The sequence below is a fragment of the Petaurus breviceps genome, unplaced genomic scaffold (assembly GCF_028583685.1).
Source record: "Petaurus breviceps papuanus isolate PSGF00001 unplaced genomic scaffold, PetGlider_PUasm1.0 216, whole genome shotgun sequence".
NCBI lineage: Eukaryota > Metazoa > Chordata > Mammalia > Diprotodontia > Petauridae > Petaurus > Petaurus breviceps.
Window position 1 is genome coordinate 7,284,780 of NW_027185867.1, and position 27,239 is coordinate 7,312,018.

At 40.4% G+C, this 27,239-nt stretch overlaps 1 protein-coding gene across 12 annotated transcripts in view; it reads right to left on the reverse strand.

Annotated features, from left to right (window-relative positions):
• Positions 1-27,239, reverse strand: part of ERC1 (ELKS/RAB6-interacting/CAST family member 1) — a 496,604-nt gene that overhangs the window by 64,798 nt on the left and 404,567 nt on the right. For 9 of the 12 annotated variants that reach the window (XM_069094346.1, XM_069094345.1, XM_069094342.1 and 6 more), the window contains one exon: positions 11,097-11,118. In XM_069094346.1, the coding sequence (XP_068950447.1) occupies positions 11,097-11,118 (22 nt within the window). Of the gene's footprint in view, positions 1-5,465; positions 11,119-27,239 lie in introns of those variants that run through there. The other 3 variants (XM_069094343.1, XM_069094341.1, XM_069094340.1) reach the window with 1 other exon arrangement.

Genomic DNA, 27,239 nt, shown 5'->3' on the forward strand with positions numbered 1-27,239 from the left:
GATTCTCCTCATTGAGCTTCTGAGGTTCTTTTTCCATCTGGCAAATTCGGCTTTTTAAGGCATTCTTCTCCTCATTGGCTTTTTGAGCCTCTTTTGCCATTTGAGTTAGTCTACTTTTTAAGGTGTGATTTTCCTCAGTCAGGCTGTTGACTCTCATTTAGTAATTTTCTTGTGTTGTTCTCATTTCTCTTCCCAATTTTTCCTCTTCTTCTCTTATCTGCTTCTTAAGGTCCTCTATGGCCTGTAACCAGCTCATATTTTCCTTTGAAGCTTTTGGTGCAGGAGTTCTGACTTCGTTTTCTTTCTCCTGTTCCATGCTTTGCTCCTTTTTGTCCCCAAAATAGAATCTTCTGTCTGCTTTGGTTCCTTTGCCTGGTCATGTCGCCCCTCAGTCACTTGACTCCTGGGCTTTTTGCCACAGTAGGACTCTGCCACCAGACAGGGGAGCTTTCATCCCAAAGGCTGGGGTTTTCTCAGCTGCCAGAGGTATTAGATGGGTGCCCTCTCTGAGGTCTTCACACACTCTGGCAAGCTGGACACACACCCCAGGACCTCCACCCTAGACTGCAATCCAGATCCAAGCAGGTTAAAGCAAGTGATTACCCCTCAGACTGGTTGCTTGGTCCCCCTACACTCTGCAGGTCAGGAGCTGAAGCTGCCATGTGGCGCTGGCTGGCTGTGCTGGCATCTCAGTGGCTTCTCGCCCCAGGGGCAAAAGCCAAGCACTCCCACTTACTGGGTCCCAAAGTCCAGACTGCACTGACCTCTCACTTTGTCCTTTGCATCTATGTGTGATAAATCTGGAAACGGCCACAGCTACTGGTGATCTGGGTTCCCTCCAGCCGGGGGCTGGTCAGGCCTGCCCTGGGGCTGAAACCTCCGGCTCACACAGGCCTGGGCTTGGCTCCCAGAGCGCTGTGCTGGCCGATTCCTGCCGGCCTGCCGGGCTATCCTCAGCGGGAAGTTAGCTTCTCTGTGTCATTTTGTGGGTTCTGCAGCTCCAAAGTTTGTTCAGAGTCCCCTTTTTACATTGATTAGGGAAGGTGGAAGCCGGAGCCGCTTGGAGGTTATGCTTCTATTCCGCCATCTTGACTCTGTCCCCTCCCCCCACTTATTTTTAAGGTTCTTGGAGTTGCAGCATTGTTCTTTCATTGGATCGCAAATTTACATGGATCTCAGAGGCGATCAAGTAAAACTTTCATTTTACAAATGAAGAAACAGGCGTAATAGAATTAAGTGACTTGCCAAAATCACAGTGGTAGGGCAGAAGTGAGATTTGAATTCAGAGCCTATAGTCTTTTTTAGAATCTTTTGATAGCTTCCCCTTCTTTAAGTGGATTTTGGCTCAGTTTCCTTAAATGGATTTAGTGAATGATTTTTCTTCCCCACTCATCTTTTGTCTGTCTTAACCAAATAATCTGCGGCTTTTCTTATATTTGTCCTTGCTAATCTTTTTCTGTTTGAAGACCTAGAACTGTTATCTCCCACCCCTATTCTTTGGTGCCTGGTTTGGTTTCTCAGACTTGCATTATTGGATGAAATATTTCTCTTAAAGAGTTTCTTAACCTGTGTGTGTGTGTGTGTGTGTGTGTGTAATGGACCCCTTTGTTGGTTTGGTGAAGCTTATGGACCTCCTCTGAGAATGTTTTTAAAATGTATACAATAAAATGGACAGGAATTTCAAGAGAAACTACTTTTATTGAAATACAGTTTTACACACACGTATTTATAGACCTCAGGTTAGGAAACTTTCCCTTATAAAGGGAAAGTAAATACTTGGGACACGGCTTCAGGGAGAGTCTAATTGGTTCCTTTAAATGGTCCTTATTACTACCAGTCCTATTCTTATGGATTCCACCACCTTCTCAATAACAAATTTTCTTCACTCCTTAAAGCAGTTTTAGGGGAATAGTTGAGAGGGATTCTGAGAGAGTCCACCAGGAGAGCAGAGTGGTTCCTATAAGCTTCACATTTGGGTCTTTTCAACTTTCACTCATTCTTTTTCCTCCTGTGTTATATACACATACATCTACATGTATCATATATATACACACACACACACACATCTATCATGTGCCTAAAATTTCACCAGCCATGGCCACCTGGGACAGTCCCTGGACCTGTTGGAGCAGGGGAAAGGGAAAGGCAATGGGAGCACCTAGACTGATGAACTGGTGAATTAATCTTCAGTTATTTTCCCTTAATAGTTTGGTAGCAGGTTCTTTTTAACCGATCTTTTTGTCATTCTTGCATTTTTCTGTATTTTAGAGCTTTTTAACTTATATTTATTATTTGTAATGAATCTAAGATGAAATTCAATAGGGACAAATACTAGTCTTGCACTTGGGTAACAGAAAAAATCAATTTTCCAAATACAAGATGGGAGAGGCAGGGTTAGACAGCAGTTCTGAAAAGGATGGAGGTGTATTACTAGATTGCAAGCTTAATGAAGTATTAGTGTGATTTGGTAGTCAAACATGCAAATGTAATCTTGGGCTACATTAGGTGGGGCATGGCTTTCAGGAATAGGGAGGTGGCAGTCCCACTGCCTTTTGCCCTTGTCAGACCTCTGGGCATTATATTCTGTTGTTTAAGAAAGACACTGGGGGCAGTTAGGTGGCACAGTGAATAAAGCACCCACCGTGGAGTCAGGAAGACCTGAGTTCAAATCCAGCCTCAGACACTTGACACACTGTGTGACAACCTTGGGCAAGTCACTTAACCCCAATTGCCTTGCCTTCCCTCCTCAAAAAAAAAAAAGACACTGAGTTTCCAGAGGACAATAAGGATGGTGAAAGGTACTGAATTTCATGACAAATAAATACTGATGAGAACTGGGCATGCTCAACCTGGAGAAGAGAACACAGGGGGTAGGTGGGGGGGGGGGGAACAACATGATACTCACGTCCAAGAAATAGAAGATATGTCATGTAGACTTGGACTTGTCAATAAAAAGTATCCTAACAATTGGAGCCATCCAAAAATGGAATAGGCTGCCTCATCCCACCTTCCAAAGCATGCCTTTCCTAATCCCTCTTTTAGTTTTAGTGTTTTCCCTTTTATTTCTTATTTAACCTCTCCATAGTTTGTTTTACATATTTGCATGTCTTCCCCATCAGATTGTGAGCACAGCACAGCGATTGTCTTTTGTCTGGCACATAGCAGGCATTTAATAAGACTGGTGGGTTATCACAGATTGGCTAACATGACAAAACAGGGAAATGATAAATGTCGGAGAGGATTGGGGAAAGTTGGAATGCTGATTCATTGCTGGTGGAGCTGTGAGCTAATCCAACCATTCTGGAGAGTAATTTAGAACTATGCCCAAGGGGCTATAAAAATGTGCATACCCTTTTTACACAGCAATACTGCTTGTAGGGCTGCATCCCAAAGAGATCATAAAAATGGGAAAAGGACCCACATGCACAAAAATATTTATAGCAGCTCTTTTTGTGGTTACCAAGAACTGGAACCTGAGTGGGTGTCCCATCAATTAAGGAGTGACTGAACAAGTTGTGGTTTACGAATGTAATGGAATACTATTGTGCTATAAGAAATGATGAACAGGTGGACTTCAGAAAAATCCTGGAAAGACAGATGAACTGATGCTGAGTGAAGTGAGCAGAATCAGGAGAACATTGTTCACAGAAACAGCCACAGTGTGCAATGACTGATCTTGATAGACTTAGCCCTTCTCAGCAATGCAAGGACCTAAAAAAAATTCCAAAGTATTCATAATGGTAGATGTCATCCAAATCCAGAGAATTATGGAGTCAGAATGCAGAGTTAAGCACTTTTATTTTTTGTTCTGTTTTGTTTTTTCTTTCTCAAGGTCTCTCCCATTCATTATAATTCTATACAACATGACTAATGTGAAAATGTGCTTATTGGGAATGTACGTGTAGTTGTATCATACTGCATGCAGTCTTAGGGAGGGAGAAGGAGAAAATTTAAAACTTATGGAAGTGAATGTTGAAAACTATAATAAATAAATTTTTAAAAATTACCAAAAAAATGCCTGGTAGGATTCTCTCTCCTAATTCTACAAATAGAGACTAGACAACCTGATCAGATGTGTCATCATGGGGCTTCCTTTGGGTATGGATTGGAGGTCCTTTCCAACTCTAGAATTCCATGATTCTGTGTGAAGAGTAGAGAGATGTCCCTAGGAAACCTGAAACTCCACCTTTCCCCAGGATTTCCAGTAGAATGTCTATATTTTAAAAGTAATTTAGTCTAGGTTTTCATTTTATTTTCTCAGTAGCCACATGAATTAGGTCAACATTATTATCCCCATTTTACCTAATGTGGAAACCAAGACTCAGAATTTTTACTAAGGTTATGGAAGTCAAATACACCACAGAAAACTGAAGGTGTCTGTCTAGTTGAAGAAAATGTGGCAGAATTGGAGATTAGGAATTATTATTATAGAAACAATTCCTTCATTAGGAAAAAAAATGCACAAATTTGACTCTACAACCTCCAAAGGGAAAAGGCAGAACAAAAAGTATGAAGGTTTTTAAAATATGGAGGCAAAAACTCTGATATATTAGACAGCGAAGTGTCTTTCTTCTTTTTCCCAACATAATATTCAGCTTTCCTGGAAAAAGAAAAACAAAAACCTAATATATTTAGGGCAGAAATCTAATTCTTTAAAAAAAAATTTTCCAAACTTCATATTCATTGAGGATTAGCCAGTAGTAATCATCAAAGCTGAAAATTCCAATCATTTTCAAGTTCATAGCAATCATCAAAATGCCCTCCAAGGGAGTTTTTATCCATGGTTCACATAATCCATGTTAGCTAATTTCATGCACACATTCCAAAGTACCTCAGAAGACTTCTCACCTTTTGGTTAAGACCACAGATAGGAAAGAACCTATTTCAAAGTAATATAACAAAGGCTAAAGGGAAACAGAGTACCAATAGGTCTCACTAAAATTATGAATCCAGGGTTTAGGACCCAGGAAAATGTAGTAACACAGGAAAGGAGGAAGAAAATCATTCTGCTGAGTGTGTAGCAAAGTAAAAACGTTGTACTGTGATGGTGCTGCAATGGAGATTTTTTCCTTCTTTTTTCACATTACCTAATGGAGTTTCTCAGTCACACCTGATTTGGATGGCTGTTATAGAGTTGTTCAAGCAGAAAATAAAATTTTATCTTTACCTTTTGGTTATAACTGCTTTTAAGTTTTCTGAAGGGTCAAAGGGGCCCAACAATGCAAAGCAATGCCCTCATGCTCTACTTTATTTCTTCTGGTGCATTTGGACTGAAGACCACTGTCCCGAAGATAGCTCAAGGTTTGAGCCGGGTCTTAACCTTTACACTGTCTGTAACAGCCTATGCTAGTTGACTGGGCAACTTCTCTTCCCACCTTCCAATTGTGCTCATTCATTTTGGAGTAGGCTTGAATGTCCTTTGGCCCAGAACTTTTGATAATAGGCAAGACAAAAAAGAGACAGTGTAGAATTTTTAAATAACTTTATAGTTTCCTGATGAATTAAGTTTGTGAATAAAAAAAGAAACCGAACAAAGTGTTTATAATAATTATCAAGGCAAAGTTGAATATAACACAATTTCTTTGCATTATCATTATCCTGTCAGTTACACAACTCCAGCAATAACACACACACACACACATACAGTTGAAGGCAGTGGGCAGGTTTGGTAACACCAGCATCTCCAGCTGCCTCTGTTACCAAAAAGGAACTCAAGCTATAAGGGAGATGGTACCCTATATACTCCTCTCCTCCTCCACTAAAGTGCAACACCTCTCTTCTGAAGCAAGCAAAGGAGAGAGTCCCAGGCTGTACCTAATGTTCCTACCGTGGACGTGCTGACTTGTTTGGCTGTCTATTGGGCTGTTCTTGCAGTGGGGCAGGCAGGTCATAAAGGACTGTGTATTAGGGTGAATGAAATACTGGTACGGTATGGTGTGGTGGGTTGGGTCCAGAAGCCTTGCTCAGGCCCAGGAGGAGTCCTCTAGCTTTGGTCTAATTCATCTCCTTTTCCAAAAGCATCTTCATTGGCTGAAGATTTTCTGGACTAGAAAACTTAAGAGGTTTAAAAAATTCAAGAGCAAGAATTAGGGGACTGAAAGATAAAAGAGTTGAGAACTGAGTGTAATTTGTCTCACCTGGTATGCAGACTTCAGGCTAGCCTGAAAAGTGAGAGGTTAACTGGATGAAATAGCACCAAGGGGAGAGGAAAGAGGTTGCGTGGCCTATAATGTGGCTATCGCCAGAAGGGGGGCCGCCAACCACTCACCCTAGCACCACAGCTAATGAACAAAGCGTCAAAGCGATCAACCCCGGATGCTACATGGTGCTAGGCACTGGGGCGTGGACTCTGAAACATTTACTCAAAAGATCCAGGTTTCATTTTCTTCTGAGCCTTGTAAAGGAAACGCAAAACATCCAGATGCAGGCCCATAATTTTTCCTTGGCAAGCCTGGGAGGAGGGGGAGGAGTTTGGCTGCCCCTAGCTTGAATTCCTTTATTAAAACAATATTGGTTTGCATTTTATTATTATTTTTTTTTATAAAACACAGCTCTTTATTTTTCAGTTCTACTACTATTTTTTTCTCTCTCATTAAAAAAAAAAAAACATTTCAACAATGGACACACATGGTTTATAACTGCTCCAGTTCTCTGGACCACACAGACAATATTGACAAGCAGAGAAACAAAACAGCAAAACAGGAGGAGGGATGGGGGCCAAAGAACCCGAGAAATCAAACCCTAAACCTCTTCATCCCCCCAAAAAAGTCAGGAGAAGAAATATCAATGATAGGGTCACAGCACTTGCCAAACACATCAGAAAAGTCAGGGGCCTCCTGGTTATAGTTTTGACACTAAAAAGTTTTGGAAACAGTTTTTGCTTTAAAAAGAGTTGGCAGAGGCAACCATTTTGTTCAGAAGGATTTCTCTGTAGTAAAGGGGACTTTTTTTTTCTGCTTAGATATCCCCCTAATTCACATGAAAAACCCCACAGATTTAAAAAAAAACCACTTTCCTTTGAATGGTTAAGTCGATGGTCTTCTCTCCACTGTTGCGATGAGCAGGATGTATCTCATCCAGAGGATGGCCCCCCACATGATCTCTATGGAGGTCCCTGCTGATTTTATGGGAACAGTACTGCTGAATCACAGCTCTCTCTCTTTCCACCAACTTCCTCCAGCCCTTAGGCTTTGATGGCTGGAGGAAAAGCAACTCCTAATGAAACAGGGTCTTTTGAAACCTTGAAGATGACCAAATATATACCCTGGACCTGACGCCTCGATCTTGGGATGATTTGCCACTGAGTAGAAAGATGAAGCATTTTATCCTCTGGAAATCTCCCCAATTTCCTAGAGCAGAAAAGTAAAACCTATGGAGCAGCTAACAGCTTTGGGAAATGGAGTCAGGTGGCAGAATGGGACTGAGTCTGGAAAAGCTATGTAGGTTTTCCTTTGATATAGAACCCTTGAGCAGCAAAACCAAATACTAGTCCTGGAACATCAGTGTGCGAGGAATTAGCCCAGTGGAGTCACTGGGATTTAGCACATGGCGTCCTTCATTTTCTTCCTCCCTTACCCAGGGCTTTTATCTGGGCTAAAGACATGACAAACCCTTGGCTTTCCGCTGGTGGATGATTAAGCCTAGCCTTCCTTTCGTAGTTTAATGCCAGGCACAACTAGGTTTCTCCTCCCCCTCCAGCCCTCTTTCTTCTATAAACTAGACAACTTTACTTTAAATGTTAGCCAGCAGTACCATTAACCATGAGGAAGATCTGAGCTTCAAATATCCTATGCCACTGCTGCTAATGCCCTTTTTCAGGAAAATGGATAGAATTACTCAAAATTCCTCCAGGCTGTTGTTAGGGCTGAAATGGGTTCACACATACGTTTTATTACATTCAAACTTAGAATCAATCACCCATTTTAATCAGTATACTTTAGCCAGACTCTTCGTAGATCAGTGTATTGATACACTGGAGGGATAGGTGGGGATGGGAGGAGAGAGACAGAGAGACACACACAGAGAGAAACAATCTATTTCTTTAGTCATACAGCTATTAGGCTGGTTCAGCTCACCACTCTCTTTTACTGCTCCAGGTAGGCAGTATATTTTTTGGGGGCAATTGATCTTCAAGTGAGAAAGGGCAAATAGAGTGGTTAATGAAATGGAGAAGTTTGGGAAGATTACCTTGCCAAATGGGGAAGGATAATCAAAACAAAAAACACTGAGCAGTAGGGGTGATTTGGCAAAACCACAATAGCTACTGCTTGCTAATGCCTGCATGATGATGCCTACGCATTTCTTATACCAGTAGGCAATCAATCAATACTGACTGAATGACTGTGCCAAGCCCAGAAAGATACGCGAGTCAGTGACCTGATTAATATTCCTTCTGCAAGGGAAAGTAAGTCACCATCAGTGTTAACTCCTGGCCAGAGACGCCTTCCTCCTAGGTATCTGTTAAGACAGGATTTCTATCCAAGTAGGATCAGAAAAGCTTCTCTTCTATGGTTTAGGAGAGACCAAGTCATATCAAGTCTGTTCCTAGATCTCTCTTTCTCTCAAAGTCCCAGAAAAGTATTAGATGGATTTCATGGTGGAAATCCAATGGGGGAACGAGTTAATACTCCAGATAGGTAAGAGCCACAAGTGGCTTGCTTGAGATCATCTCTTGTCAGTTTGGTCAGAAAAAAACAGGCAGAATTGGCTCAGATACCTAAGCACAAGTTCTGGATCTGATGCCTTCATTTTGCTCCAACAAGCACATAATAGTTCTTTAGAAGTTCAGTTATACACTGGTGGTTCAATTACGGCTCCACCATTCCAAGCCTAGAAAGGCTGTGGGATTATAGATAATTTATGGGCAGTGCAATAAACAGATAGAACTCAGGTAATAGGTCACAAATGACTGCCATTACTCCCCAGTCACCATTTCACCATCTCCTTCCCCCCCACCCCACCCCCCAAGACTAGCCTTCCTATCAAGGAACATATCAGTAAGAAGTTTATGAGCTGGATTTACTTAGACCATAGATAAAGAAAATTCTGGTATCTCCAGGGAGAAGATATTGTTTTACAACAGGGAACGAGGGCTCTTAGATTTATGACAATGTAAGCTAATGTGACAGTCAGGGAGTGGCAATGGGAAGACGTTACTCTGATGGACATGATGACTTTATGGACAGCACTAAATTCCTTGGGTAATCAAGAGTGAGGGAAAATGCGTGTCTTAAATGTTTTAGGGCAATGGCTTTTACCAAAACATGTGGGAGTCTGGCAAAGGAAGTGGTAAAAGGGACAGTTCTGACACAAACTGTCCATGTTTGAGTGGCAGTGTCTGATCATTCACCACTATCCTTGTCTGTGTTCTGGAAAAGTCCTTAAAAAGCCTTTACAACTTGAGGATTCTTATAACTTTGGAGTCTAATTTCTGACTTGCAATTTACTGACAGTAAAAACCAGCTTGAATGTGTTAAAGGGGCACTTAAAGCTATCCTTCTAAATACTATAACCTTTCTAGGACAACTAAAAAAATGAAAATACCGAATAACACAAGTGAGATTTCCTGTAAGCAGTAAGTGACCCAAGCCCCCAAATGCATCAATTTTGCTATAATTAGAAAAGCAGGCTCTTGAAAAAGACTTACTAAAAATCTTCCATTCTAGAAAGACTGTGGGGGAAGAAGGGTAATATCTCTCCATTCTTTCACTTTCAGTCAGGTCTGTCACATGGCAATTGTAACAGCCCATATATTAGGCATTTTTTCACTGGGAAGAGGCTGGGTGGCATTTTGATAAGAGAGGAGTGAAGAGATCCCATATGAAGGACAGAAAGGCACTAAGTCAAACGTGAGGAGACCAGGGAAGGCTGCAGAGCTCATCTTCCCATGTTCATGATGAATCATAAGAAACAAATTGCACTGAAGGAGCCTGGAAAAGGGAAGTTGTGCTTGCTATCCTATGGGATCAAGACATGAGAGTCTAGAGGAGTGACCTGGAGAATAGTTTGTGGATTCAGAAGGCACAAGCCAGACTTCTACAGAGGCAAAACTGACTGGAGTGGGAGAAGTCCTCAGGATCCCAACTTGTTTTTTAAAAACTTACTAGAAAGATTTTGTCTGACAGCTTTAAGTCCAGTAAGGGCAAAGGGCTCCAGTGTGACTGAACTTTATGTAGCAGCTTCTCGTGAGCTTTTCAGAGGGGATGGCCAAGAAAGGACAGGATAGCGAGGACAGAGGCAAAGAACCAAAAGTGGCGGTATTCTGAATTAGTGTTCAATAAGCCATTACTGAGGCAATAGAGAAGCAGCTACTTCCCTGCCTGAAGCCTCCCAGAAGACAAAAATCAATAATGAGGAAAGTCAAGAAAAAGAAAGAATGAATATTGAGCACCTTCCTCCCTGGAATACGATTAAAGTGGAAGAATTGGTTCTCTCTTAATCTGCTCCTTTGTCTCTCTCTTCCCTTCTCTACTTCCTTCTGTGAGATGACCCTTTTTAGAGAAATTACTTCAAACACACAACACCCTAGATTTTCTGGCCTGTTGCAGGTCATTTTTTCAACATGCTGAACTAAAAAGTAGCAGCTATAGGTTTTGTTTTTATGTTAAAACGACACAAGAGAAAAGGCAACCACTTTATGTCCCCCGTGCTGAAGCAGCATCACTTGTTTCCAACAGTTACTCATTGACGACGACTAGATGACAGATCTCTGTGGAGAGGAAGCCACCCAATGTGGACCCCCCAAAACAGTGAGGAGACCATCTCCACACCACAAAGATGAATGCAAAAACGCTGTGGGACTCTGGATGGGAGAACAGAGACAGGAAGTAGTCTGCGGTGTTTGGCCAGTTGGTCTTATTAACATGTACAAGGCAAACCAAAGGGTCCTGGATATCCATTGCTCTTACTGCTCCTTTCTTAGGTCCCTGGACTCAATGGGCTGGCTGCTGGAATGGACCACGAGGTCACTGCGGGGTGGGGTCAGGAGGACTCCTCTAGCGCATTGACCACTTGTTCCAGAATGTCAGGGCAGTGATCGGCTATCTGTTGCAGGATGGCGTTGGCAAACTCTTGTAGTTCTGCATTGTCTCGCTCACCTTTTTCTAATTCACTGCAAAGCTGCAATGGAAAAGAGAGAGGATTTTCAGACAAAGTAAGGATAAGTTGTGGACTCAAGTCAACCAACGTAAACATATCTAAAGGTTCAAGGTGGAAGAACTGGGTTTAGGGGAGATCATGATCTCCCCATTTCCTCTTGGGAAACCTATATCCTTAACAGACAGCAAACATCATTATTATTAAAAATTGTGTTGATGGTTATTATGAAATGATTCAGAGAAAATGAGGGATTTTACCTTTTGCTTTTTACTAAGGACAATGGTACCATCCCATCTTCAGTTGAACTAGCTGAGGTTGCTTTTAGAGCAATGGGAGGCATTCCTCTGTTAGGAATGAACATATTTCTGAGGCCTATCCATCACCAGTGTTTTTATTTCCTCTTTACCATGGTCTATCATTCACTTTAACTCTCTGTCCTGAAGGAGTGTCCTACTTCAAAGAAAAGATTTAGTACTGATCTTGATTCTCAGGGGTAAGAACTTTCTAGCAAAACTATAACAGAATGTCAACTGAGTAGCCACAACAAGCAGAAACTGTATTCATGTAACTGGGAGTTTGAGTGTATGATTCTCAGTGTAACTGCAGTGTATACCATATGTGTCAGGTCATGCAACTTAAAACTGAAATAACAAAATAGGAAAACAAGATTTGCTGCCTTGTTCCCTCCACTCAGCTCCCCAAGTATGCTCTATGGATATATCAGGACTGATATAGTAAACAACTCTGAAATTCCTTCACATCAAAGGACTACATTTCTGAACTCAAGAGTATCTTTCTAAAAAAATCAAAGCCTATCTAGCAATCCTACTAACAGAGGTAGCAGGCTTGTCCATTAATAGTTTGGAGAAGCTTAGTCCAAGGGACCTGTAGTCAGCTTTTAGTTTTTTGAGAGTATTCTCATCACAGCAAATTTATGAACCTTTTCTGTCTTTTCTTACAATGGGGTGGATCAAGGGATGCCTACAAATGCGTGTTACTTTAAAAGGACAAATTCTGATCTCAGAGAAAAAGGTCAAAGTCTTGAAGTAGAAGAAGGGGAAGAAAAGGACTCCAGGGCTTTGTCAGAAGTGAATTTAGCTCTGGGAACGAGAACAAGATGGTGAACTATTAAGATCACCCCCATCTAAATACTTCTTATGCTATCAGTGATCTTATACCTTAGATTATGTTCAGGTTCAAGAACCAAGAAGATGGAGACAGACTGTATCAAAGAAGACAAAGTAGTTAAAAAGACAATTTTATGAAGCAAGATTAGAAGAACTAAATACATAGAATAATATAAGTATATAGAGTAAATATGCCCAATAAGATAAAACTGAAGTGTAGAGAATGTGATTACTGTCTACAAAAGTCATAAGAGTGTAAAGAATGCAGGGGGAATGATTTAGCTCAGAAGAAGATGTATGGAAGTAATGTAAGGAAGATCAGTACACAGAAATTGAAATGACATACAAAGGAGTGATTTTCCAGTGGTCTACTAAGCTTTTTTGTCAAGGACATAGGAAAAAGTCATGTTCTTAGGTATTAAAATGTGGAAGTTGCTAAAGAGGTTTAGAATGGTAAATAAGCCTTTTCCATTTTGTGGGCGAGTATTAGAAGACTAACTTTCTCAGCATTAGTTATGGCAGCTTGAAGAGGCAGACTGGTTTAACAGAAGGAGATACAGGTTTGAAACTAGAAGACGGGTTCAAATTCTGACTAACCTCTTACAAGTACCTTGGACATATCACTTAAACTTCCATGACTCTCAATTTCCTAATTTGTAAAATGAAAGACTTAGTCTACATGGATCCTATGAACATTAATATTGGTATGACCAAGTGGGAAGGGATTGCACTGAGTCTTCCTCCATTATATGATTCTAAAATGACCTTGTTTGAAAAATTTCCATCAAAATCAATCTTTTTGTGAACCTGATATTCAATTTTAAAATGGACTTTTAATTTCACTGGTCTTAAAGTACAAAAGCTTTCGACTTTATGGAGTTAGAGAGTAAAGAGAGGTGGTATAAGACTTTTAAAGGAACCTAGTAATGAAAATGAACTGAAACTTCATATATAAAATGGGAAATTTGGTAAACTGTGGTAAATGTAGCAGTGACAATGGGTAACACAAGAAACTGTATTTCCCTCTCTTGAAACTCCATATGTTGAATTTAGTTAAAAAGATCTACCCTCACATCTACTTGTCTTAACACCCACCCACCCCCACAAGCATTTATTTCACCCAAAGGAAAAAAAAAACCCAAAACATTTGACAAGGGTGAGGCAGAAATCTGTTGGGATTGGGAGAGGCAGTTGGTGACACAAAATACAGTCTGGCTATTGGTTCAGTTATGCTGGGAGAGGAGAGTTCAGCTTTCACCCTAGAATCAAAGAATCGGAGAGCTGGAAGGTACCTGAGTGGCTATCTAGTGTACCTGAGAAGTGCCTGTCCAACTTCTGTTTCAAGAATTTCAAGAGGTGGAAATCCACCACAGCCCCTTCTGTGTCTGGCCAGATTTAACTGATAAGAAGATTTTTTTTTTTACATCAAGCCTGTTCACTTGTTTGAAAGTTCTGTCAACATTGCTCCCAGTCCCTGCTAAGGACAAACACAACAAATCTAATTCCTTCTCCATATGACATATGACAGTATTTAAAATAAATACTTGAAGACAGCTATCATGATGCCCTTAAATCTCTTCTTCTCCTGAGTAAACATGCCCAGTTCCTTTGACCAATCTTTATATGATAAGAAGTCAAGACTCTTCACTATCCTATTCCGAATACTCTCCAGCTTTTTTTTTTTTAAGCAATTGGGGTTAAGTAACTTGCTCAAGGTTACACGGCCAGTTATTTCTGGGTGTGGTACTCTCCAGCTTTTTAAGGTACCCAATATCATAAAAGCTTTTTGGTTGCGAACTGACACTGATGAGTGATACTGAACTTGTAGTCTATTAAAACCCCCAGATCAAGGGGCGACCAGGTGGCTCAGCGAGTAAGAGCACCGGCTCCAGTGTCGGGATGACCTGGATCAGATCTGGGCTCGGATACTCAGCACCACACCCAGAAATAACTGGCTGTGTAACCTTGAGCAAGTTACTTAACCCCAATTGCTTAAAAAAAAAACAACCCAGATCTTTTTCGTAACAACTTGTGTCTTACCAAGCCTCCTGCCTATTTCTAACTGTAAGGATGATTTTTTGATATATAAATATACCCCTCTGTGTGTTGGGGTGCTATGGCAAGAAGATTCCAGGGGTAGAGGCAGGTTTGATTGTGCCATGTGGTAAAATGGGTCAGGGGAGGGCTATGAAGCAAAACTCCTTATGAGGAAGAAGTGTAATTCACACCCATGTGCTTTAAAGTTTGCAAAGTGCTTTTTCAAATTGTTTTATCTTCACAACAACCCAGTGAAGTGGGTGCTATTATTATCCCCATTTTATAGCTGAGGAAAACTGAGGTAAAGAGAGGTTAAGTGAGAAAAAACTAGGGAAGGAATCCCAGAGCAAAATGTAGCCACTGTGAACCAGTTCTACCCCTCTGATTCAGCAGTCTCTCTGCTGAATGATAATGTCTGAGTTTAATAAGTCTCCTGTTACTCAGATGCAAGCCCAGGTCAGAAAGGCAGGGATTAGTTTTGCCCTGGATAAGACTACTTTGGGGGTAGTGAGTACAGAGACAGGCCTCGCTGAGATCTTGCCTCCAGAAATGGGCACAGCTTGGTCCTAATACCAAGTCTGATGTCAGGAAGTAGGTTGAAAGAATGAGCCAACAAACAAACAAACAATAATAATGATTATAGCTAGGATTTATATAGCATTTAATCTGTGCCAGGCACTATGCTAACTGCTTTACAATCATTATTTCATCTGATCTTCACAACTCTAAGAGGTAGATTCTATTATTACCATTTTGCAGATAAAGAAACTGAGGCCAAATGTAGGTTAAATGACTTGCTCAGAGTCATATATAAGTACATGTTTAAGGCTGGATTTGAGTCTGGGTTTTTCTAACTTCAGGCACAGAAAAGCTGCTCTCATGACAGACACTGAAGAAGAGAATGACTCTAAAACATCTAAAAGCAATGCTTAAAAAAAATGTAACTTGGGAACAAATTCAACTAGAATTCCTATAAGAGATAAAGTAAGAGTTTAAAAAAAAGTGCTTTTATAAATGAAATGAGGGTATCAGATGAAAAAATTTGGGAAAGAAATGACAGCTATGAAAAAAAAAACTTGGAAAGGGAACGAACAGTTTCTCACAAGATCTTATACAAAATCTTGTCCAAGCATCAAATGCCCTGAAAATCTGAATATAGCAAGTAGAGACCAATGACTTCATGAGACAACAAGAAATGTTAATACACAATCAAAAGACTGAAAAATAGCAAGGTCTCTCATAGCAAAAACAACCGACATGGAAAATTAAGAGGAGAAAAAATTTAAGAATCATTTTACTACCTGCATGCTGTGACCAAAAAAAGACCCTAGACATCTTATTTCAAGAAATCTTAAGGTGACTGGAGGGACTTCAGGAGAGTGGATCACTAGCAGCTGTGGCAGTTTCCAGAATTATCAACCCATAGATGCCAAAGGCAAAGCAAAAGGTCAGTGTGGACTTTGGAAACAGGGTGACTGAGAGTGTGGTCTCGCCTCTGCCCCCAAAGGGAGAAGCAGCTGAGGTGCAGCCACTGCGTGGCTGCTTCAGAGCTCCTGGCCTGCAGACTGTAAGGGGACCAAGCAACCATTCTGAGGGTAATTGCTCTTGCTTTAACCTGCATGGATCTGGATTGCTGTCTAGGGTGGAGGCCCTAGGGTGTGTGACCAGGTGCCAAAAACAGTGGAGGCTTCAGAGAGGGCAGTCAACTAATAGCTCCGTCAGCTGTGAAAACCCCAGGAATTTGGGACAAAGCCCCCCCCCCCCCCCCCCAGGCAGAGTTCTACTGTGGCAAAAATCTCAAGTCAAGTAATTGAGTGGCAACATGAGCAAGCAAAGGAAGCAAAGCAAGCACAGCAATCCAACTTTGGATTCCTTTTTTGGGGACAAAAAGGATCAAAGCATGGAATGGGAGGAAGACAATGAAGTCAGAACTCCTGCACCAAAAGGTTCCAAGAGAAAGGTGAACTGGTTACAGGCCATAGAGGAGCTCAAGAAGAATTCTGAAAACCAAATAAGAGAAGCAGAGGAAAAATTGGGAAGAGAAATTAGAATGATGCAAGAAAATCATGAAAAGAGAGTCAACAGCCTAACTGAAGAAAATAACACCTTAAAAAATAGACTAACTCAAATGGCAAAAGAGGCTCAAAAAGGCAATGAGGAGAAGAATGCCTTAAAAAGTCAAATTTGCCAGATGGAAAAAGAATCTCAAAAACTCACTGAAGAGAATCATTCCTTCAGAATTAGATTGGAGCAAATGGAAGCTAGTGACTTTATGAGAAATCAAGATAGTATTAAACAGATCCAAACAAATGAAAAAATGGAAGGCAATGTGAAATATCTCATTGGAAAAACCACTGACCTGGAAAATAGATCCAGGAGAGATAATTTAAAAATTTTTGGACTACCTGAAAGCCATGATCAAAGTAAGAACCTAGAAATCATCCTTCAAGAAATTCTCAAGGAAAATTGCCCTGATGTTTTAGAACCAGAGGTTGAAAGAATCCACTCATCACCTCCTGAAAAAGATCCCATAGAGAAAACTCCTAGGAATATTATAGCCATGTTCAGGAATTCTCAGATCAGAGAGAAAAATATTATAAGCAGCCAAGAAGAAACAATTTGAATATTGTGGAAACACAATCAGGATAACACAGAATCTGGCAGCTTCTACATTGAAAGGATCAAAGGGCTTGGAATATGATATTGCAGAGGTCAAAGGAAGTAGGATTATAACCAAGAATCACCTACCCAGCAAAACTGAGTATCATGTTTCAGGAGAAAATATGGTCATTCAATGAAATAGAAGACTTTTAAGCTTTCTTGATGAAAAAAATCAGAGCTGAATGGAAAAGTTGACATTCATATACAAGAAGCATGAGAAGGTAAACAGGGAAAAGAAATCATAAGGAACTTAGCCAAGTTGAACTATTTACATTCCTACATGAAAAAACAATAATTGTAATTTATGAAACTTTTCTCAGTATGAGGATGGTTGAAAGGAATATAAATGTGTGTATATGTGTGTGTGTACATATATACATGTCTATATAGGAGGGTTTATGGACATATTAATACATATGTGAGTGTATACATAGTAAGAGGGCACAGGATCAATTGAATAGGAAGGGATGATACTTAAAAGGTAAAATTGAGAGGTGAGAGAGGAATATAATGAGAGGAGATGGGGAGAGACATAATGGGGTAAATTATCTCATATAAAAGAGGCAAGGGAAAACTGTTACAATGGAGGGGAAGAACAGGAAGGCAAAAGGGAATGGGTCAACCTTACTGTCATTGAATTTGGCTTAGGGAGGGAATGACATATACACTAAATAGAGTATCTTGCCTTACAGGAGAGTAGGGGGAAAGGGGATAAGAGGGGGAATGATGGAGGGGAGGGCAGGTTGCAGCAGAGGGTAGTTAGAAGCACACACTTTTGAAAAGGGACAGGGTCAAAGTAGAGAATAGAACAAGTTTGTGGGGAGGGGGGTAGGATGGAGGGAAGTACAGTCAGTCTTTCACAATATATCCACTATGGAAATGTTTTGCGTAGCTACACATGTACAACTATTGAACTGCTTATCTTCCCAGTAAGGGTGAGTGACGAGGGAGGAAGGAAAAGAATCTGGAATTTAAAGTTTTAAAATCAAATGTTTAAAAAAACATATTATTTTTACATGCAACTGGGAAATAAGATATACAGACACTGGGGGATGGAAATCCATCTTGCTCTACTGGAAAGGCAGAGTGGGGTGTAATGGTAATGTAATTTGAATTTGTAGATAGATCCCATTGTGTTGGCAGAGGTAGCTGGTACTTAGCACTTAGTAATTGATCAAGCTTCTGTTGGGGAAACAGAAGGTATGAATGCCTGTCTCCTGTTGCTGAAGTAATAGGAAGGGGTTGGTTGAAACAGGAAGTAGATAAAAAAAGCCCCAGAGAGGGACAGTCAGAATTTCTTGGGACCAGCATCTGGTGGCATAGCAGCTACAGAAGAGAGAATTGAGAAATGAGCCAGAATTTCTTGAGAACTTGTGGTGGTGGAGTTTCTTTTGAACAGGAGCCCAGGAGTCCAGGAGAAGACTGAGGAAGCATGATGGGGATGCAGGGACTTTGTTTGTTTGTGGTTTGGTTGAACCTTGAATTCCCGGGAGCAGAAATTGTGAAGGATCTGAGCTGGACTAGATCCTGTGAACTTCAGTGTGGAGCAGGATCTGCCCAGAGAGCTGGACAAGGAACTGAGAAGTGTCTGCCATTGAACCCAGGTAACAGTCTGGTGAATCCAGGTAGAATCTGGGGCCATGGAAGGGGATCCAGGGAATCTGAGAACAGGCCCCAAGTCAAGATGAAAAGACCTCTCCATGAGTACTGAGTAGTGATGAAATTGTAGTTTACTAGTGACCTAGGGGTGAAGGGTTTGTGTATTAATAATATTTAGTAATTGATTAGTGACTGAGTTAACTTAGTTGCCTCATGAGTGGAAGACTTTGACTATTGTACTTTGAGATGATTGTTCTTTGTTCTAAATATTGTGACCACTTTGGTGAAAACTATGTGGCCATGTTGATGATAAGCTGTTGTGAATACTATATTGTGATTTTCTGCGATAAGTTGTAATATTGTGAATGCTGTACCTTCATTTTCTGTTAATGTTTTGCTTTGATTTGTTATGGAATAAACAGAGTGATCACTATACTCTGTAATCAGAACCTTAAAAGCTGTTCACAGTAGCATTCTTCTGGAAAGCTGCTCGTGCATGGCATTACAGGGGGATGGGGGAGGATTTAGGAGAGAGCAGATTGGAGGAGGTGGTATACAATGGGATCGCTGTTTTGGGATGGTGGGTAGGGGAAAGACAGGGAGAAAATTTGTAACTCAAAATCTTGTGGAAATGAATGATGTAAACTAAAAATAAACATAAAATTTAATTTAAAAAAATTCTTATTAAAAAATCTTAAAAGAAACAATACTACAAGCAGTCAAAAAGAAAGAATTCTAGTACAGAAGAGTCATAGCCAAGATCACACATGACTTAACAGTCAACACCATAAAGGAGCAGAGAGGTCAGAATACAAGTATTATAGAAGGCAAAGGACAGAGGCCTTCAGTTAAGAATGACTTACCCAGGGGTGGAACCAAGATGGCGGAGTAGAAGCACAACCTTCCCGCAGCTCCAGCTTCCACCCTCCCCAATCCATGTAAAAAGGGGACTCTAAACAAACTTTGGAGCTGCAGAAGCCACAAAATGACACAGAGAAGCTAACCTCCCACTGAGGACAGTCTGGCAGGTTGGCAGCAAGCGGCCAGTGCAGCTCTCTGGGAGCTGAGCCCAGCCAGCCCCACGCCGAGGCTTTAGCCCCAGGGCAGGCCTGACCAGCCGCCAGCCAGAGGGACTCCAGATCAGCAGCACCTGTGGCCGTTTCCAGATTTATCAACACATAGACACAAAGGACAAAGTGAGAGGTCAGTACAGTCTGGACTTCGGGACCAGTAAGTGGGAGTGCGTTGCTTACAAGCTGCTGAGACACCGGCACAAGCCAGCCAGCGCCATGTGGCGGCTTCAGCTCTTGGCCTGCAGAGTGTAGGGGGACCAAGCACCAGTCTGAGGGGTAATCACTCTTGCTTTAACCTGCTTGGATCTAGATTGCAGTCTAGGGTGGAGGTTCTGGGGTGTGTGTCCAGCTTGCCAGAGGGTGTGGAGACCTCAGAGAGGGCACCCATCTAATACCTCCAGCAGCTGAAAAAACCCCAGCGTTTGGGACGAAAGCTCCCCTGTCTGGTGGCAGAGTCCTACTGTGGCAAAAAGCCCAAAAGCCAAGTAATTGAGTGGCAAAATGAGCAGGCAAAGGAAACAAAGCAGACAGAAGATTCCAACAATACACTCCTATTTTGGGGACAAAAAGGAGCAAAGCATGGAACAGGAGGAAAACAGTGAAGTGAGAACTCCTGCACCAAAAGCTTCAAAGGAAAATACAAGCTGGTTACAGGTCATAGAGGACCTTAAGAAAGATTTTGAAAACCAAATAAGAGAAATGAAGGAAAAATTGGGAAGAGAAATGAGAACAGTGCAAGAAAATTATGAAATGAGAGTCAACAGCCTGACTGAGGAAAATAAAACCTTAAAAAACAGACTGACTCAAATGGCAAAGGAGGCCCATGAGGAGAAGAATGCCTTAAAATGCCGAATTTGCCTGATGGAAAAAGAATCTCAAAAACTCAATGAGGAGAATCATTGCTTCAGAATTAGATTGGAGCAGATGGAAGCTAATGACTTTATGAGAAACCAAGATGCTGTTAAACAGATCCAAACAAATGAAAGAATAGAAGGCAATGTGAAATATCTCATGGGAAAAACCACTGACCTGGAAAATAGATCCAGGAGAGATAATTTAAAAATTATTGGACTGCCTGAAAGCCATGACCAAAGTAAGAACCTAGAAATCATCCTTCAGGAAGTTCTCAAAGAAAACTGCCCTGATGTTATAGTACCAGAGGGCAAAATAGAGGTTGAAAGAATCCACCGATCACTTCCTGAAAAAGATCCCAAAAAGAAAACTCCTAGGAATATTATAGCCAGGTTCTGGAATTCCCAGATTAAGGAGAGAATATTACAAGCAGCCAGGAAGAAACAATTTGAATATTGTAGAAACACAATCAGGATAACCCAGGATCTGGCAGCTTCTACACTGAGGCATCGAAGGGCTTGGAATATGATATTCTGGAGGGCAAAGGAGCTGGGATTAAAACCAAGAGTCACCTACCCAGCAAAACTGAGTATCATGTTTCAGGGGAAAATATGGTCATTCAGCGGAATAGAGGACTTTCAAGCATTCTTGCTGAAAAAACCAGAGTTGAATAGAAAATTTGACATTCAGATACAAGAAACAAGAGAAGCATGAGAAGGTAAACAGGGAAAAGGAATCATAAGGAAGAATGACTTACCCAGCAAAAATAAGTTTCATCCTACTGGGGATAAAATTAACCTTTGATGAAATAGAGGATTCTAGCATTCCTAATGAAAAGGCCACAGTTGCATAGTAAGTCTAAAGTTCAAAGGCAGAAAACGAGAAACAAAAAAAGTAAACATTAGTGAGCAATCATAAGGAAATAAGCAAGGACAAACTGGCTATTCATACATAGGGAGATGATCCATGTTTCCTTTCAGAACTCTATCATTACCAGGGCTCAATAGAGGGAATCTAATCATACAAGTCCCTGGGAAAGCTTCTGCTATGTTTTGATCTTAAGGCAAGAATGGAAAGAAAAGGGATGAAAAATATACTAGAGATTAAGGGTGTGATGGAAAGGAAGGTTGGGGGAAATTATTTCACATTGTCAGTGTGTGCAAATAGATATCTATACGGACAAGGTAGAGCGGTATGTGTGTAGTTGGCAATGGCTGACATTTGAACTTTCACCTGAACTGGTCAAAGGAGGGGTGAATATACACAAACACACGTATATGTATGCATGTGTGCATATATGTATAGACACTTACACACAACTGTACTTTCCAATAGCTCAAATATATTGACCATTTGTCAGCTCTCCTGACTCCTGTGATTACATTTCTAGTATTTTTTCTTGCTTATGGGTTCAGCTTTAAAAAATTTTCTGTTTTACTGGAAGACATATTTCTCAAGCTGTCTCTTCATATCCTAGCTTCAAAATTAATATTTTGCTTGTATAGAGATCATGTAATCTTTTAATGTTATGCTTCTGTTCTTCTGGATTATCTTATACTTCTGTATAGTTATATCCCTAATCAGTTATTTTGTTTTATTTATTTGATGAGATTTGCTGCCATAGATTAAAATTTTTCTATTCTGTCAATTATTTTTGATGTGTAGGTCGTAAGTTCTACTTCCACAATTCCTATTTCTCTTGCTATGGCCTATGTTCTCTTAGGAACTCATAAAGTCCTATGCCTCATCAGTTGTTGACTCATTTTCCATCATCTTACAATATTTATACAGAAACATTTGGACTTATTCAGATGTCTTGGGGGCAATTTCCCCTTTTATTATTAAGGTCTCTCCTGTTGGTTTATTGTGCTCAAGGTTTTTAATTATTTTCTTCCTCCTAAGAGCCTTGGTAATTTCAATCTTTTTTTCCTTTTATTTCCCTTTCCTATTCCTTCACTTTTGGTGGTGGGTACTCAAATAGCTGCCTCCCATTCTGTGGAATTCAATTTTTATCAACTTTAGTCCCTGTTCCAATGACTTTTGAGGTAAAGAACTGACCTCAAATGGATGGCAGTCCTCTTTCTGTCAGATCTGGTAGAGTCCTCTCACATGTGTTGGCATCCTGTCCCAATTCCCTCTATTCCTTAGTTCTTTGGCTGAGCACAGCATGCTGCCTGGCTGGCACCTCAGGCAGAACAAACTTTCCATTTTCCTATACCTCACCTCCTCTAAACACAGGGTGTGTGTGTGATGGGGGAAGAGCTGAATTCTATTGCTTGTTAACTCAGAATAGTAGAGTGAAGGCAGGAGAGAGGTTAGTTGACAAAGACTCCAGTAGCCAGAATGTGAGAGCTGGTGGGGGAGAGGGTATTGGGGGGTACAGATTACCTATTAGCCTTCTTTGTTCATCATATTATTTATTACCTTGTTAGGGTTTTTAATGTCTTAGACTGTGGGGAAAGTTGTAATTGCTTTACCTCTTGTGTATAATTCTTATTTTAGAGAGAAGTGAGAAGTAGTGAGGACTAAAGAAAATGTCTAGTCTTTCATTTTGTTGGTCCCAGGATTTAGAAATCTTGGGACTGTGTCTCAAATTAGAAATTTAGAATTGTTCTTTTCTCTTTTTTTTTGGAAGGGGCAGGCAAGGCAATTGGGATTAAGTGACTTCCCAAGGTCACACAGTTGGTACATGTCAAGTGTCTGAGCCACATTTGAACTCAGGTCCTCCTGACTCTAGGGCTGGTGCTCTATTCACTGAGCCACCTAGCTGCCCCTAGACCTGTTCTTTTCATCAGGAATACTTGGAAGTTCTCTATTTCATTAGAGCTCATACTTCTGCAAGATTATACTCTATTATAATGATAAATTATTATTGGTTGTAATCTTTATCTTCATCCTTTGAGAATACTATATTCCAAGTTCTTTCCATGAATCTGGTAGCTACCAAATATTGTGTGATCTTGACTGTGGATCCTTGCTACTTGAACTCTTTCTTTCTAGTTGCTTGCAGTCTTTTAAGCTCTGGATTTTGGCTATAACTTCCTGAGAGTTTTCCTTTTGGGGTTTCTTTTAGGAGGTGGCCGATGAATTATCTGTTTTCAGTTTGCTTTCTGGTTCTAATAGGTCTAGGTAATTTTCATTCATGAGATCTTAAAACATAGTATATAGATTTAAACAAAATGCTTTTCTTCAGGCAGTGTAATAATTCTTAGGTTATCTTTCCTCAACCTGTTTTCCAGGATAGCTGGTTTTTTGTTTGTTTGTTTTTGCCTTTTTTTGGAGGGGGAAAGGCAGACAATTGGGGTTAAGTGACTTGCCCAGGGTCACACAGCTAGTTTTGTGTTAAGTGTCTGAGGCCTTATTTGAACTCAGGTCCTCCTGACTCCAGGACCAGTGCTCTAATCACTGTACTACCTAGCTTCCCCAAGGATAGCTGTTTCTGATAGGCAATACTTTAGGGTATATCTTCTCAAATGAGATGATGAATGTAGAGGACATTGTAAACCTTATAACAACAGATAAATGACACTGATGATGATGATGAGACCTCTAATCTGGTGATGACTTCATTTACTGAATTTTCACTGCATTGCTGCTGAAAACAGCAATGTTTATAGAATAACATGCTATTCTATTTAAAACACTGTTTAACAGACTCTGGAAAAAAATGTAGGCATCCATGATTTTAATTATCATCCAATATGAACACTTTCTGAAGTCTAGATAATCAACAAAACAATAAATTAAGCCCTGATTTGTAGCCAATTTCTAGGTGTAAACACTGAAACTGAAAATATAATAGTATGGTCTTGCATGTCTTTTACAAATGGTTCCTGCAAATCTCTGTAAATACCTTGCATTTTATTCTAGTTTTTTCAGTCTTTTAATCTTTTTTCTAGTATTTCTTGTTATCTCTTGGGGTCTCTGGTTCAGTTTAATTATCAAAGAGTCTGTTACTTGGGTAAGGTTCTGTAACTCATACTAAGATTTTATTTTTTTTAAATTAAAAAATTTTTTTTTGCTTTTATTTGGATGGAGAAGGCAGGGCAATTGGGGTTAAGTGACTTGTCCAAGTTCACATGGCTAATAAGTGTTAAGTGTCTGAGGCTGGATTTTAACTCAGGTCCTCTTGACTCCAGGGCTGGTGCTCTATTCACTGCACACCTAGCTGCCCCCTTTTTATTCCCCTACTAATTCTTCCCTGTAGACTTTATTTCCTTTATGCTATTTTTATTTTCTGAAAACAAAACAAAAAGCTGATTCATTTATCCCAGCAATTCCAGTAGTTTGTGGCAGGTTTGTAATTTCCTTTGAGGCTCTGCTTATAGATGATGTGGAACTAACTATTCTCATCTTCTGCATTTGGGCATTCTTGACCACTTAATACTTCTTTATCTTAGTGTTTTCTTCTCTTTTGTTTTAGTATTCTGGCTTTACTTCCTGAACAGGAACTTTGTATTTTAGACAGGTTCTGTATCTGGAAAGGATGATTGGGTCTTGTTTGGACTTGACATGTACTACCTGTGTCTATGTTCTTTAATGATCCATTTAAGGAAGTGAGCTATGCTGAGATGGGCTTTTACCCTCATGGTCACAGCCCTGCAGGCTTCCGAGTCCATATTTGGGATCATGGTGATGTAGCTGCAGGTTCCAGATGTTCTTAGCTAGATCCTGTGCTAAACTGTTATGTCTATAACCTCTTTCCTAATGCCAACAGGCTTGCAGTTGAGAACTTTCTGTTTTTCTTACTGTAGTTTCTTTTTGGGTTTTCTAATCATTACATGGTCTGGTCCTCTTTTTCATATTTTCTGTGGTAATTTTGAGAAAGCTGTGTCCAACATCTTGAGAAGAGTCTAATTTCCATTAACTAGATGCTAAGCTCAAATGTTTCTATGTTGCTGAAGGATTAAAATTTCTGCCAGTGTCCTCTCCATTTCAGAAACCTGGTTGCTCTATCACAACTTTGGAAGCTAAAAAGTAACCAACAGTGGTGACATGTATAAGGTGGTAATGAGGAGAAATTACCTTGGAATCCCTTTTGTTTTGGGAGCAAAGACAGAGACTGTAGGTGGACAGTACAGAATATGAAGAATAGGAAGAAATGCCAACTGGAGGCAGAACAGTAACAAAACTTCATTGCTGGTGAAAATTTTTTGGTTCAAGGTGCCTTGCCCCCAACACATTTATATAAAGCACTGGTAAACTATTATTCTTGGAACAGGTTAACAATCTTTTGTCTAGGCCAAAGTTAAGACTTAAAAGGAGAGTCACCAGAGAATAACAGAAGCTGGAATTTTAAGAAAGAGAAAACTAGCTTGGGTTTGGCTGACTGTTAAATATAAAGAATAATGTATTTAGTCTCTCAAAAGACCAGGCTGAAAGGGTATGTGTTCTGTGAGTTGAAATAGAGGATACATGTACAGGAGAGGCTAATGTGAAAATGCAACCATGGTTAGCACTGATTTAGCTCGATTCCTTTTGGCAGATGGTTTGTTGGTAGGTACAAAAGTATAAAGAAGTCTCTTACTTTGGTCTAAGTAAAAAGGAATCTGAATTTGATATCTCAAACTGGATTGCCTGGGTCATGGAAATGAACTGTGTGCCAGTCTGATGGCTGGCCCCTTTCTGAGGTGATGGACAACAGCCAAAGCAGTTAGGTCGAAATGTTTCTCCTGCTACAACTGGTCCTATTCTGCAGACTCCAGTATGGCTCATCTGTCTCCTGAATAGCTAATTTGTTTTGGAGATTAGAAGAAATAAAATGACTTCTGACTGTTGATTTTGAAACAGCTACAGGACAAAAGTAACCATCTCTTCTGCTATGTTAACTAATGTGCAAAGCAGGGAAACCTGGTAAGAAGGGTCTGACTGCAAGTTGGGAAACTTTTGTCACATATTTTTCTGCTGACATTTAGTCTTCCTCAGAAAACCCTAAAAACATTTTCTCTTCTACCTTTTCATTTGCTGAATTCCTTCATTTCGGATGAAGGGGTGGGAGAAGGAAGGGAAGGCATGTTGGAGATGTAATACATTTCCAGAATGTTTTATCTTTATCTGCAGATAAAGATTCTCTCCTAAATAATTTTCCTAAAGTACTGTGCAGCAAGAACAATGTTTGGTTTGTTATTAATGGCTTCCCTAATTCTCCCTAGCACCTCTATTCTACCAGTAGCTTCTGGCTACTGCTGGCAGAAACCCAGATATAAAGAGTTCATTGTAGCATCTCCAATCATGACCCTGCTAATAGGGGTAATGATCCCAAGGACTACTGCTGAGCAACTCACCAGCTTCTCAGTAATGAGATTTCTTTGCTAAAGGAAGGTTTAATTTATTTTTGTAGTGGAGAAGTGGCTTAGACAAAGTAAACAACATCTTATCTCACTACAATGAGTAACTCTGAATAACAGTGTCTTCTTACACCTCATTCTTCCATCCAGTGACACTGACCTCCTGTCTGTTCCATGAACAAGATACTTCCTCTTCCACTTCCCAGCATTTTCTCAGGCTATCCCCCATACCTGGAATGCTCTCTCTCCTCATCTCTACTTCTTGGCTTCCCTGGATTCCTTTTAAGTCTGATCTAAAAATCCTACTTTCTCCAGGAAGTCTGGACCAATCCCTCTTAAATCCATTGCCTTTCCACTGCTGATTATTTCCTCTTTATCCTGTATATAGCTTGTTTGTACATATTTGTCTGCTTGTCTCTCCTATTAGACTAAGTTCCTTGAGGACAGGGCCTATCTTTCATCTCTTTTGTCTCCCTAGAGCTGAGCCTAATGCCTGGCATGAACAA